This window comes from Myotis davidii, unplaced genomic scaffold (genome assembly GCF_000327345.1).
Source record: "Myotis davidii unplaced genomic scaffold, ASM32734v1 scaffold332, whole genome shotgun sequence".
Classification (NCBI taxonomy): Eukaryota; Metazoa; Chordata; class Mammalia; order Chiroptera; family Vespertilionidae; genus Myotis; species Myotis davidii.
This window is the reverse complement of record NW_006285779.1, coordinates 1,903,622-1,917,449: the sequence shown is the minus strand read 5'-3', so window position 1 is coordinate 1,917,449 and position 13,828 is coordinate 1,903,622. Positions and strand designations below refer to the sequence as shown.

The window sequence follows — 13,828 nt, the reverse complement described above, 5'->3', positions numbered from 1 at the left end:
CTTTCCCTCCCCTGATGCCTGGCCCTGCAGCCGTGCATGTGAGCTGATGTGGCCCAGGCCCCAGCACAGCCCAGACCCCTGGCCAAGTGGGATTCGGCCGGGCCTAGCTGGAAACAGCAGCCCTGCCTCAGCAAGCCCTGTGTTTGGTAAGTGTGGAAGGAATTACCCCCTTCTTGCCAAAATCAAGTCTGCCCAAACATAATTAGCTGGGCCTGAGAGAAACAGCAGGAAAGAACTCGCTGTTTAGTTGTGTAAAACACAGGGAAAAGGGAGACAGAAACTCCGCTGGGGCTGGTGGCCAGGGCCAGGCGGTCGCATTTCCAGGGGCCAAATCTTCAATAATCCCGTTTACTGAAGGCCCGCTTCTCCAGGAACTGCCGCCATCCCCCAACCCTGGGCAGTCGGCACTGGTCACAGTAACCCTCGCTGTTAGCCCAGATGTGACTTCAGAAATCTGTTTCCACACAGAGTCACAGGTAGTCTGCCCAACAGTCCCAGCTGATACAGGAAATGGAAACCTGACCATCAGCCCACAGTACCCATCGTCTCATTTCGCCCTTACGACAGCCCTGGGAGATGGCTGGTACTTACAGATGAGAAAACTGAGGCTTGTGCGGGGAAGCAACTTGCCCTGGGGGTGGCTGTTCCTAAGTGTCAGGGTGGAATATGAATCCATGATTGGCAGGCTCGAGCCCCATTCTTTCCACACATCTCCCTGCCGCTGATAACAGTTCTCCGCTCTAGGGCTCGGCCTGCCACCAGCATCACCGCTGGCCCCAGCCCAGCACTCTGAGTGCACAGCTGTGTCCCTGATGGTCTGGGTACCAGGAAGTCCCACCCACCGGTGCCAGGCACCCCAGTAGCACTGAGCATCTTTAAGCTTTAGCATAAAAGCCAGCCCTGGCCATCGACCCCTCCTCCTGGAGGATGCTCACTGGTCTGCCCTCCTGGCTCTGGCATCCACCACCTCGACCGGGCATTCCTAAGCAAGGAAGGCGAGGCTGAAAGGTGTCCAGGCTCACATGGACAGCAGCTGCATTTCCAGCCCCTGGCAATGCCCTGGCTGGACACTCGCCGGCCAGTCTAAATGTTTATGTCTGCCAGTGCAGTGGCCGGGATGGATTTATTTAGTTTTGGAGTGCAGAGCGTTTCTGATTATAAACTGTCTAGCTAGGTCCCCCAAAAGGTTGGAATCTGCAGGCTTCCCTCTCTGCCCCCAGCCCCACAAAGCTGAAGGTCCAGCGAGGCCCTGGGAAACCTCTGGACCAGCAGGCTTTGCAGTGTGACAGCCCATTGACTGGGGCTGCAGCAGCGCATCCCCAGGAAGGGAACAGACAGACGAGGTATGGCACATACCAGGCTGGATTCTCTGCGAGGTGGAGGCCTTGTCCTTAGGTTGGGGGAGCCTGGAAGAAGACATATGGCTTAAAGAATGAATGCCAGCCAGACGCTGGGCAACACAGCCTGTACCTGCTTCCCTGGGCATAACCACCCTCGGGTTCTGGGAAGTTCCTGCATGGACCCATGCTCTCACTTCCCTGGCTGTGCTGCCGGGGGGGTCCACGGACCCTCTGAGGTGATGTGCACATTGTGAAATGTGCAGACACTGAGGAGGCGTTTTTGAGGAGAAAGGGTATATAGCTTTATCCAAGTGCATAGAGTATCAAAGTTGGGAGCCGAACCCGTGTCTCTCGGGCGCTCACTACTGAATCCCTAGAAGCTGGCGCAATTCCAGGCTAGAGGCGATGCCCTCAGATTTCCCAACTGCTTGCCTGAAAGACTGCAGGCACAGAGCTGACTTAACCATGTTTAGAATCAAAACAGCTTTCCTCCAGATTTAAGGCCGGCTGGACACACACAGAAGCTTGTCTCTCATAATAGAGAACAGTTCAACCCCCAAACGAAGGCTCTGTGAGCCAGGGACGCGCGAGATTCAGAGTGTGCCTGAGAGCCGGTTCCTCCCGTGCGAAGGAGGGAGGTTCCTGAAGAACGCCCCTTAAAAATATGCTCGTGCAGAGAGGTAAAGCCAGCCTGTCCATGTCTTTTCGGTTTCTAGCAACTGGGGGAAGGCCATCGGGAAGGAGGGGGAAGGCCCAGAAAGATGTTCCTCTATCAGCAAAGCAGCCTTGCACCTTCGGCTCATTTCATAGCCCGGGGCTACACTTCTCTGCAAAGGGAGCACTCCGGGCTCTCCACTAGGGACGGGAATGCCAGCACCTTTTACACTCAAGTAATTTGTCTTCAGTGGAGCAGTGGGGAGGAACTGCCTTGTCCACTCTTGTAATTAGCGTGAGACAAGTGGGCAGAGTGAGGCTGGGGTCAGGGGTGAGGGGTCATCAATATATCAAGAAGAAAATGACATGGGGGTCCTGCACACCCCTCTAGCTTTCCTTTACCCCATGCCCACTCTCTCAATTGCTTTGCAGCAAGGACCCAGGGCTCGGCAAGGCTCTTACTGATCTGGGCCCGCTGAGGGGCAATCCTGGCCACAGCTGGGGAGCCCTGGGCCAGCTTGGAGACGGTCCTCTCGGGGATCCCCAGGGCGCTGCCGTTGGAGGCGTTGCAGAGGATGGGCAGGCTGATCTCCTTCTTGGCAATGGGGGCCTCTGGGCCCTCGCCTTCGGCTGGGGGCGTCTCTTTGTCCCCTGATGTCTTCTTGTTCAACAGGTTGCTGATCTCCATGATGTTCCCAATGATCTCCACCGGGCCCGCCAGATTCTTCTTCCGAGCTGGCAGGTCATCCTTGGCTTTCTTCAGGTAGGAGGCTGGTGCCCAGCCTTCTTTGCCCAGGTACCTATGGGGGAGGAGTGGGACATGGGGCATTAGAGCACTGAGGCCTGACCTCACACCCCTCCCAGGCCCAGGCTCCATCAGGCCTTGCCCAGCAGAGCCTTTTCTACGGTGTTCAGCAGACACTTGGCATTCCCACTCCTCCAGAGAGAACCGGAACCAGGCAGGTGGGAAAGACACCTTAAACACCACTTCTTCCCATCCCCTTGCTCTCTGTGATCCCTCTTGGTGTGAGTGCTCACACTCTGCAAAGTCAGGCAAATGTGGGACCTTCAGGTTAAAAGATCCCTCAAACTGTGGGTTGCCTGAAAGGCAGATTTCATAATTGCCTGCTACCTCGCAATAAGTAGAGGGCAATTGTAGAGATAAGAAATGAGAAGGTGTCTTGAGTTAAATGTCCTATTGGAAAGTGAAGTATTATTATCAGAGAGGCGAAGAGGTAGCCCAGGTGAGTTCGAAAACCCGAGTTCTGGTCTACGGCATCTTGGACCCAGGAGCTCAATTTCTTTCTCTTGAGCCAAATGCAGGGATAGCACTAGTTGGTTTGGCTCAGTGGATAGAGCGCCGGCCTGTGGATTGAAGGGTCCTGGGTTTGATTCTGGTCAAGGGCACATGCCCGAATTGTGGGCTTGATCCCTAGTAGGGAACATGCAGGAGGCAGCTGATCAATGATTCTCTCTCATCATTGATGTTTCTCTCTCTCTCCCTTCCTCTCTGAAATCAATAAAAAATTTATTTTTTAAAAAATGCAGGGATAGAGTCACTGCAAAAATTTATCCAAAAGGATGAACACATTAAAACCAACTAGGAAGATATCTCTAAAGAAGAGTGACTGAATGGGGGAAGTACTGGTACCACGCAGAAATAGCAGACAAATCAAGTTCACAGAACAAGTCCACCAACAGACCAATGCTAAAAGGAACATTTCAAATTAGTGGGGTAAGGATGGCTTAGTCAGTGAGTGACTTGGGGACAACTGATTATCAGTTAAGAAAAACAAGCGGGACCCTGGCCTCACACTGTATCGCAAAATAAAAATGCAAGTTGCGAATACTTGCTGAATCTGGAGAGGCTGCGGATAAAGCACATGACTGGATAAAAGTAAAACCTCTGGTATGGCAAAACGAAAACAAAACCCAAAATCCCATAAACAAGAGAAAAGGCAAATGACAGGGCTGACTTCATTTTAGGCGATTCAATGACTTCTGAAAACAAGCTTCCCCTCCTTTTGCCCCTCCATGGGGTTGAGCTTCTACCCAAACTCCTGGGAGCTCCTTTCCTCGTCCAGGAGTTGCCCATGCCCCCGAGTCTGGTCTGTGATGTCCCTGTCTGCTTCCTGGGACACATCTGGCTCTTTGGAATGGCTCCTCCATGCCAGATGTCTGACAAGCCCCTCTCCCCTGCCTCTCCATCTGACCTTGCTCTTGGGCACTCATTAGGTGGCAGAAAAGGGAATGTGGAAGAAGTTTCTATCTGCATGTCTTGAGCTTTGCTGGAAAGCTTGGGTAGGGGTGGCTTTCCCTGTGTATGCCACAGGTACAAGGAAGCAGGCTGACCCACGCTCGCCCATCTGGCTCCCTGTTTGGGGCTTGAAAGGCAGACATCAGTGAACAAATGGATGGAAACCATGGCGCTAACAGACAGAAGCACAGAATTTCAGGGGTGGGTAGAAGCAACTACTCAAGATGCCTAATCTTGGCAGCAACCAAGGCTCAGAAAAGCAAAGCAAGTAGGAGAGGGTCACACAGCTAGCTGGTGGCAGCGTCTGGCTCAGCAGCGGGAGCTCCCGCATCGCGGAGAAAAGAGGAAGAGGAAGCTGCCCGCTGCTGCAGGTGCTTTGCTGAGAACACTGGAGAGGTGGGGAGCAGGGTGTCACGGGAGTGACGGTCGGGGCAGCTCACTGCCCCCAGTGCTCCCGTTTCAAATCCTGTGTGTTCCTTCGCTGTTACATGGATAAAATTAGATTCCAGGCGGAGAGAGGCGAGGGAATCAGGAGCGGCTATGTGTGTGTCTGGGTCCAACTCGGCTCACATCTGCTTTCCAGCTCTGGAGCATGGAATGACTCCAGAGGGAAGCAAACTGGAAAAGGAGATGGAGGGAGAAGGAGGGGGCGTGTGGGGGATGGGGGTGGAGAAGAAAGACAGGAAATGAGGATCAACACAGAGCCTGGAATGTTGGGAAATGGCATATTTAAGGGGGTGTCTGGCAGCCTTCTTAAGGTGGAACCCTTTCAGCAGGGTTTTCTCAGTTGAAGCTCCCGCTGGCTAAAGGGGTAGACCATGGGGACAAGAGCTGACTAGAAAAAGCAGCACGAAGTGGCTTTATTGGTCATTTTAGAAAACGCAAAAAAAAACCCACAAACAAACAACAAAAGAAAACAAAAGCCAGCAGCTTTGTAGATAACCTCCCAGCAAGTGGTCCAGGTAACCAGCCTGCCAGACCGATCGCCGGCTTCCTACGCCAGACACATGGTTGTTGGATTTGGGGTTGGCGCTAGCTTCCACTGCTGAGAGCACATGCACGTCTACGAGCAGGGCTTTGGGCAGCACACGTCCAGGCACACAGTCCTGACCCACCTAACCAGACAGAAAGGGACACCTCAGCCCTCCAGACTGACGTGCACAGGGTCAGGGCAGCTCTGTCCTGTCAGGTCACATTGAAGTTCAATCCCATGAAGCCAGTGACCTTCATCCTACCCATCAGCACCGACCGATCTCAACACCATCAGCGTTGGCCGGTCGGCATGGTCTGAGCAACCATCTCTGCAGGCCCGCGCCACCTTGGCCAATCCTGTCCCCATGGTGGGAGACAGCCTGGAGCATGAATCCTGCCCACAGTGGGTCTAGGGTGCCCAGGTGTGGTGGGCCGGCAAGGTGGTCCCCAAGCCCATAGATGGGGGCCTATCTCTGCCAACCTGGTTACAGGCAGAGAAGAAAGACATTGGACAAATAAAGCACAGCTGAGCCGGTCCCAAAGGAACTAAAACATTTCCTGAGAGTAAGGCTCCCTGAGGGTGGCGCTGGCCTGGAGTTCCACGGCAGAGGGGACTGGAGGGGCAGGACTCGGTAGGGGAGAGGTGGGGTGAAGCCCACGGGTTTTGTTTGTTTCCAGGAGCATCAGAAAAGCTCCGAACTCCCCTCCTACTCCCCAGTGGGTTTCTCAGCTGGGGAGTGTGAGCAGGCCCTGGGAGAGGGAGGAGCAGAAGGAAGAGGCCTCCGAACCAGGCCTGGGCTCAGCTCTCACAACCACGTGAGCCAGCCCTGCAAAGGGGACAGCTGGGGACAGCCGGAGTGCTGAGCCGTGGGCAGCAGGGGCGGCCGGCTGGGACCTCAGCAAGGCCTGAGGACGCCAGCGCTCCAGGCGGCCTGAGCTGCAAAGCACACCAGGCAGCAGCCCAAACTGGATTCAGAAAACCAAATTCAGATGTGCCGGACCCTCTTGGCAGCGGCATGGGTCTTGCAGGGGAGCGATTGCAACATCGCCTGCAAGCTAGGCCGGAGCCCCTGTGCCCCGCTGGCGGCCGCTCAGGCTCTGCTTTAGGTGTCCCAGGAGAGGATCTGCGAAATGAGCAATCTCTGTTTGGGATGTTCAGCTGTGCAGGCTCAGTGCCGCCAAGCCAGGGCCGTGGGTGCGAAGCTCCTGTCGGTATCTACTCGCCATCTGGTGTCCCCGGCCACTCAGCAGTATCTACCTGCTCTGCTGCTCAGGGCATCTCGCTCCTCTGCTGAGGCTCCTACCTGATGTACCACCAGCCCTCCAAGTTCTTCCTGATCACCTCCACGGTGACGCCCTTCTCAAAGCCAATCTCGTCCTTGCTTTGGCTGGTGTAAGGCTGCACAGTGACATACTTCTCCTCTGTGGGTGGCAGGACAAGCAAGAAAGCACAATTACTTGAGATTGGGATGCGCTCCTCCTTCCTGCCTCTTCCTCCTCCCTGGCCTGGCCTTGCTTAGCTGGTTGCCAAGGTGCACTGGGTCAGCATCTGGCTCTTCCAGGGAAGAGAAGGGACCAGGCTTCATCGCTGCTCCCAGTGTGTGCCAAAGCCAGCCAGGGCCTCAGGTGGTCTGGCAAAACCCTGGGCCACACCAAGGCTCTCCCGGCCTCCTAGCCCAGTAACAGCAGCCAGGCTGCCGGGGCCTGGAGTCCTTCGGCTCCCAGCTCCATGGGCTGAGGGCAGGGTTAGGAGGAACCGGTCCTTCATGGGGCCTGTGTTGAGAAGTCTGAGACCAAGCCTGAGTGTCCCCTGAATGCCTGGAGGCCCCACGGCACACCTCCCCTTGCCCTGAATGTGTGACACTTCTGGGTCTCGGACTTGCTCTTCTAGCCCTTCTCCACCTCAACCCCTTATCCTTTCTGTCTGGTCTTGTGAATGCCCCGGAGCCCCGTCCTCAGGGAAGCCTTATCTGACCACTCATCTGGTCATCTGGTCACCTGATCATGTGATTTCCCTGAGAGAATTTTGGGTAACACATGTTCCATGGGACAGGTTATGCGTCTTGTTAAGATAAGGATCCCATGGACAACGAGCACAACCAGGCAGGACCTCGCAGAGCCCTGAGCGAGCTGCCGTGCCCGTACGTTATCTGGAGCAGCGGTCACCAACCGGTGGTCCGCGGACCACTGGTGGTCCGCGAGGTCCGAAAGGTCGGGGACTGCTGGTCTGGAGGACAGCATGCCGAGCTGACCACACAGCATGGCAGATCACCTCTGGGAGCTGCCTGCTCTGGTCTCCCCGTCTGACTGTGGGCCTGTTCAGAGTCTCCCAGGCACTGGGAAAGAGGCGCCTTGTGGGAGCTCAGGGAAGGCGTGGGAGGGCAGGCATGGGAGGCTGGGCCACATGTGTCTTCCCTGGTTCCTTCAGCCTCTCTCCTGGCAGCGGGCCCTGCTGCCTCCACATGGCTCCTTGCTCAGGCTCCCAGGGAGGTGATTCTTCTGCTTCTACTGGGGCCAGCTCTGCCTGCCTCGAGGACGCCCTGACAGTTAGACCCACAGCTGGCTGGCCACAAACCCTGCCTCCTGGATGGAGAGCCTCCCAGAGGACCACGCAGGCTTCAGGAAGATGTACGTGTCCCCACCCTGCCCTCGAGGAGAACTAGGAGCATAGGTAGAGAAGAACCGGCCATCTGGCCACGGCCCTTGGAGGGGGCACCCTAAACCTACGTTGTCTTCTCCCGTGTGGGTGCTCCCCTGGGGCTGAGACAGTGCCTTGCACACAACAGGAGCTCCAAATGGACTGTGGGCGCGTGGATGAAGGGGCAGGCGGGGCTGAGCAGGGGCGCTGGGCGGGAGGCTTTCTGCGAGCTCAAAATAGTAGGATGCTGGCACAGAACACGAGTTTCTGAGATGCCTGCCCCCCACCTCCTGGCTTCCAGCTGTGACAATCACCCCAACTCCTTAGCTGGACCCTGGAGGGCAGCCTGGATGAGTGAGTCTCGGGCAGCAGTCGGGGGAGGAGGCAGCTGCCACCCCAAACGCCTGTGAAAGGAAGGCCATCTGTTCATTCTTCCCTGGATTATCGGGGTCCTGTCTGCAGTCCTGTCCTGGGCTGAGATAACAGCTCCCTTTGGGATGGAGGCAGCTGCCCTGCCAGGCTGTGAGGACAGAGCTGATGGGCCGAGGGCCGAACGTGAAAGGCCGCCAAAAGGCAGAAGGTGGATGACGACCCGTGGGCATCTCTTCTCCACTGTGAGCCTCTCTCAGCACCGACCGGCTCCTGGAAGCTTTCAGATTCCAGTGCAGCCGTGCCGCGAGCTGCCAAGACCGCCTGAGAACCTCCTTCGGCCAGCTTCTGACTCGGCCTTTGAGAAGTTCCGTGTTCCAGAGGCCAGCCCTCCACTCTCCTGCCTGCTCCTGGTCCCGCTCCATTTTCCAGCGGGGTCCGGTGTAGCCTGGCCCCGGCGGCGGCCAGAGGGGCAGCGCCAGGCCCCGGGAAGCTAGAGTTCTGAGGTTTAGGGGGCGGCGAGGCCTGGGCTCCACATTTTGCCTTTGCTCAGCTGGGCTATTTTTAAAAGCCTGTGGTTCCAGCAGGAAGCCATCATTAAAGTTTTCCTAGGCAAAGTTGCTTTTGCAGAGAAAAATTACAGTCCTTCTCTCAGGAAGATCAGAGGAGCCCTGCCCAGCCGCAGGGCAGAGAACACGGCCTAAACCCTGTCATGTGGGCTCAGGCTTGGGAGCTTCCAGGCCCATGCACCAGCCTCCACAGCCCCCGGGGGCGTGCCCAGGACCGAGCCCCGGGGGTCCTATAACCACCCGCATCCCCCTGACCCTCTTGAGGTGGGCGGCATCAAGGATGTTGACCTTCCCCGGGAGAGCCGAGGTGCTCCTGCAAAAGGCCCTTCTCTTGGTGGCCCCGAGGCCGCCGAGAACACAGGTGTCTGGGAGTTTATGGGCTCCTAGCGATTTATCTGGCTGGCTCCAAGGCCTGTCCTGCCCTGGAGCTGTGTAGGTTCCAGGTGATGAAAACTCAGGGTCCTGGTTCCAGGCCAGGCAACTCTTCCAACTGGTCTGTCTGGGGGCTTGGTTTTCCGCCACGGCTGGCTCCGACAGTGGAGGCGTGAATTCCCTCTGTGTGAACATGTGCTACGTGGAACTCAGGCCCCTAGCTCCCAGGTTTCCCCAAGGGAGCAGCACAGCCAGCCCCTTGCAGAAGCAGGGCCACACCTTCCACCTAGGGACCAGGTGGGAGGATGCCCAGGCAGATGGAAATGGCCTCGAGGGGTGGTGAGAGATTCAGGTTGGTTGGGGTCTCCAGGAGAGATGCCCCTTTGGAGTTGAGGGAATGGGGACTATGAGCTCTGGGGGGCACTCGGGGCTTCTGAGAAACACCATGGCTGTGGCCACTCGGATATGCCATCCAAAGATGGTGGCAACCCCGCCCAGGAAGGGCTGGCCAGGCCGCCCGCTGGGTGAGTGGGTGGGTGGCTGCGGGGAGGTGGACAGGCCTATTTTGGTTTTGGAGGCAGGGGCTGGAGAGCCCTGCAGTTTCCAAACCACAGACGCCTCCTCTTTCCAAACACTTTCCCCTCCGTCAGCAGTCTCCCCGGTTCCCCTGTGGGCCCCCACAATTTACCCAACCCCACTGCAAGGGGCCTTTGGATTCCAAAGGCCTGGTTGGCTGAGGGAACAGGGAATGGAGGCCCTGGGGAGGCACTGCTTTTCTCTTGTCTAGTCCTATCTGACCTACTGCCTGCTTCCCCCCATCAGCTCGGCTCTTCGTAACCAAGTGTCTCCTAGCCAACTTCTAGCAAGTTTTTCTTGGCTGCCTGATTTAACTTAGGGCTAAGACTGGGAAATAATGTTGTTTAGATCTCTTATGTGCGTGTGTGTGTGTGTGTGTGTGTGTGTGTGTGTGTGTGTGAGGGGGGAGGGAGTTGTGGACTTGAATTTACATATTTATGGGTGACCACAGAAGTATGTGTCTGGCTGGGTATTTGTATCTACATATATGTGATATATGTTTGGAGTTGTGACTATACTGCCTGTGTATCTGTGGCATGGGGGCCATGCACATGAGACTCCATGGAGCTATATGTGTACTTGTGGTATTGCTGCAGAGCTAAACATGTGTGGCCGTGAGCAGTGTGCGTGTCTGTTATTGTGACTGTGTAAATAATGTGTACATGGAGCAGTCTACATGTGGTTGCATATGTGGAATTGTGTGTACCCGTGAGTGGATGTGCAGCTGTGGGATTGGCTGGGACAGTGTCCTGTGGCCATCAGGGCTATGCAGAGTGGTGCGTCACTGGCTGCACGCGTCCATGTGGCTGTGGAGACAGTTGTACTTGGGGCTCAGTGTGTCACGGTGTTTGGAACAGATGCTGGAGGGGATAGGAAAAGCTGCGCCTTCCTCCCTGCTGCTTTTTCCAGGCCCGTGTCCCGCTGTCCTTTGCCACCAAGGCTCGGGGCTGCGTCCTAGCCTGGTCCCCCAGCAATGCTGTCCCCCCCCTCCTCGCTCTAGGCTGCTTTTGCTTTATACCCCACCTGTTCTTGCTGTTTCCACGACCCAGCCCTCTGCCCTGTGCTAGCCTCCGGGGTCCAACCCACACTCCATCTTCAGGACAAGCTAGGCTCCTCACGGTCAGTGCTCTGAGCCTGACACTAAGTCGGCCACAGGCAGTGGCCACCAAAGAGTCCAGGCTTCCTGATGCCTGGGGCTTGGGGACAGATACTGAACATGGTCTTATGTTTGTTCAGGAACAAACTTCAGGGTCGGGGTGCAAGTCACAGGGCACCCCTGCCATTCTAGAGAGGCCAGTGCTTATCACACACCCTCTCAGCTCTCCCTGGCCCTGCCCGGAGCATACACAACGTGCTCTCCCAGAGGCAGGGGAAACTGGCCGCTCTGGCCCAGGGGACTCTGGACATGTGTCGGGATTTGTTAGAGGCCCGCACCCACTATGTCCCCAGCTCCTGGACGTTGGAAAGGCCCTAAACCTGCAAATGTCTTGGTTCCTGATTAGCCTGGGTGGCAGACCAGGGGCCTCCATGGAATCCTCTAGATCAGCAGCTCCCCACCCCCAGTCCCAGTGGCTGGTGCTGGAGATGCTGGAGACAGCAGGCTGGGTCTGGCTCTTGCTCCCTTTCTAGTTCCCTGGGAGCTGGCTGGAGGAGGTGGATTATGAGCTGGTCCTTCTTCCTATTCTGTCCCTAAGGAATGCTGGAACAGCTTTGGCTCAGGGAGCACCTTCTCAGGGGAGGAAGGCAATGCAGGTGGTGTGTATGTGTGTGAGTGTGTGTGTGTGTGTGTGTGTGTGTGCATGTTGGCCCATGAACAGATTCAGAAACGCTCAGTTCTCTTAATCTGCAGTTCCCTAGACAAAATGTGGCCCATCAAGTCCAACTGCTCCCACACCCTGCCTCAGGTCCCATGACCCCCACCCCCGTACAGACAGAAACCAAAACCATCTCCAGTGTCATCCCAATTCCCAGCAGCCCCCGTGCCCCCCTCCCTTCCCCTCCCCACCCCAAACAGCTGCAGTGGGCGAGAGAAAAGCCTGGCCAGTGGATCTGGGTGAGGAGGTCACAGGCAGAGCCCGAGAGGAGCAAGGTGTTAGTGAGAGAAAGAGGCGGCAGCTGCAGGTGAGAAGCCGGCGCCCGCGGTCACCTCGGCTGTGCTGCCTGTTGACCATCCCGCCCAGGGTCCACCGGCGATCCAGGCGCCGCAGATGGGCCTTGCGTCTCTTGGACACTGGCGTGGGAGATGGCGATGGAACACGCGGCCGACAGGAACCGGGGGAGAGAATGGAGATGAAGATGAGATGGATGGGGCAGGAGAGGGAGGGAGGAAGGGAAGGGTCACACTCCCAGGTCAGCGGCACACACCTGTCGGATGGGGGCAGGTCTGACAAGGGACATCATGGGCCTGACCAAAGCTGAAGGTCATGTCCCAGAACCAGAGTTGGGCTGAGAATTTAGACCAGTGATGGCGAACCTTTTGAGCTCAGCGTGTCAGCATTTTGAAAAACCCTAACTTAACTCTGGTGCCGTGTCACATATAGAAATTTTTTGATATTTGCAACCATAGTAAAACAAAGACTTATATTTTTGATATTTATTTTATGTATTTAAGAAAATATATAAACAAAGAAAAATCAACCAAAAAAATGAGTTCGTGTGTCACCTCTGACACGCGTGTCATAGGTTCGCATCACCGATTTAGAATCCCAGCACCTGAGAGGTGAGAGGGTCCTTGGCTCCAGCCAGTGCAAGGATGACCCTCTGCGGGGACCCCAGGGAGAGGCCACTGCTCCAGCCGTTGTCCCTGTTCCCGGGGCGGTGTGGGGGCCCATCACACCAGGGCTTGCCGCCCCACTCACCAGGTCCTGCTTGTGACCCTGCCACCACGAGCCAGGCACAGTGTGTGGAAGAGACTCAGATCCCTTCCACAGGGCTTATAGCTCTTACTGTTCTGCGTTTATGTCCGGCTTTCAGTCACCCATTGAGGGCAAAGACTATCTGGATCCCCGGCAAAAGGCCAAGCTCATGGCTGATCCCTAAGAAATGGTGCCGAGTGAAGTGCACACAAGGGTGGAGGCCACGGGCCCTGGTTCTGTTCCTTCTCCGCACATTATCCATGTGACTCTGATGACAGAAGCTGCCTCTCCTGACTCTCACTGCTCCAGGCCCCTCCGTCCAGCCACCCTCTCTGGGCCAGCATTCTGTGCCGGTCGTCTGGTTGCCTCGTCCCAGTTCCAGATACCCCCGCCTTCCCATGGAACACCAGTGGCACTGACACCAGACCAGGACTCCAGGGTGCCAACTGGCCCCCACCTCTAGGCACTGCAGGAGGAGGGTGCTAGGCTGCCCAGGTCTGGAAAAGGGAAGCGGGCAATTAGAGTCCCAGCAAACTGTCCGGACACACCTGAACCAAATGCCACCAAAGCTTCTTGGGAAGGAGCTGCTTGCCTGGAAGGAGGACAGTGGCCTGTGTGGTCTGCTTCTTGTAAGCAGGAGGCCTGGACTAAAGGTCAGGAGGTGTGGATTCAGTCCAGGCCCCACGGCCAAGTTTCTACACCACCCTCTCTAAGCCTGCTTCCTCGCCTCTCATTGGAGTGGACACCACTTGCCCTGGAGTGAAACAAGCGAGGGGACTGAGCGAGCTCGGTGGAACGTAAGTCAGGGCCTGTGTGAGGCCAGCCTGGGAGGACTCTGACAGTGGTTAGGGAAGCTTTGATAGGATGAAGGCCCCACTCCGGGGCTTAGGAGGCAGCGGGAAGGACTGAGCACCTGGCCTGAGCACATGGCACTTCCTGGTGGGGCCTGGTCCCTGGAACCCGGTCACAAGGTGGACATGCATTGCAGGGACTGCCATTCTGGTCAAGGGACTGAACCAAAGCATCACAGGAGGAAGGGTGGGGCTCCGACTGCCTGCTGAGTAACGGACGTTTAGGGGAAGGATGAATAAGGAGCTGGCGCTAGGCGGACTGCTTGTTTTGGCCTGGGCAATGGGAAGAGGGTAGGGGAGGAGGCCTGGAGGTGGCCTCAGCCCCGGGTGGCAGGCCTCCATCCCCCTGGCTCTCAGACATGCCATTGGCGGTCC

The 13,828-nt window shown here is 56.7% G+C and overlaps 1 protein-coding gene across 1 annotated transcript in view; it reads right to left on the bottom strand.

The window, feature by feature from the left end:
- SH3PXD2A (SH3 and PX domains 2A) overlaps nucleotides 1-13,828 on the bottom strand; it is a gene marked incomplete at its 3' end in the record, with an annotated part of 169,961 nt that overhangs the window by 4,571 nt on the left and 151,562 nt on the right. Inside the window, exons 10-13 of the mRNA XM_015559269.1 lie at nucleotides 11,894-11,977; nucleotides 6,528-6,645; nucleotides 2,457-2,794; nucleotides 1,357-1,406 (exon numbers count right to left, since the gene is read on the bottom strand). Coding sequence (XP_015414755.1) covers nucleotides 1,357-1,406; nucleotides 2,457-2,794; nucleotides 6,528-6,645; nucleotides 11,894-11,977 — 590 coding nt within the window. The remainder of the gene's footprint in view (nucleotides 1-1,356; nucleotides 1,407-2,456; nucleotides 2,795-6,527; nucleotides 6,646-11,893; nucleotides 11,978-13,828) is intronic.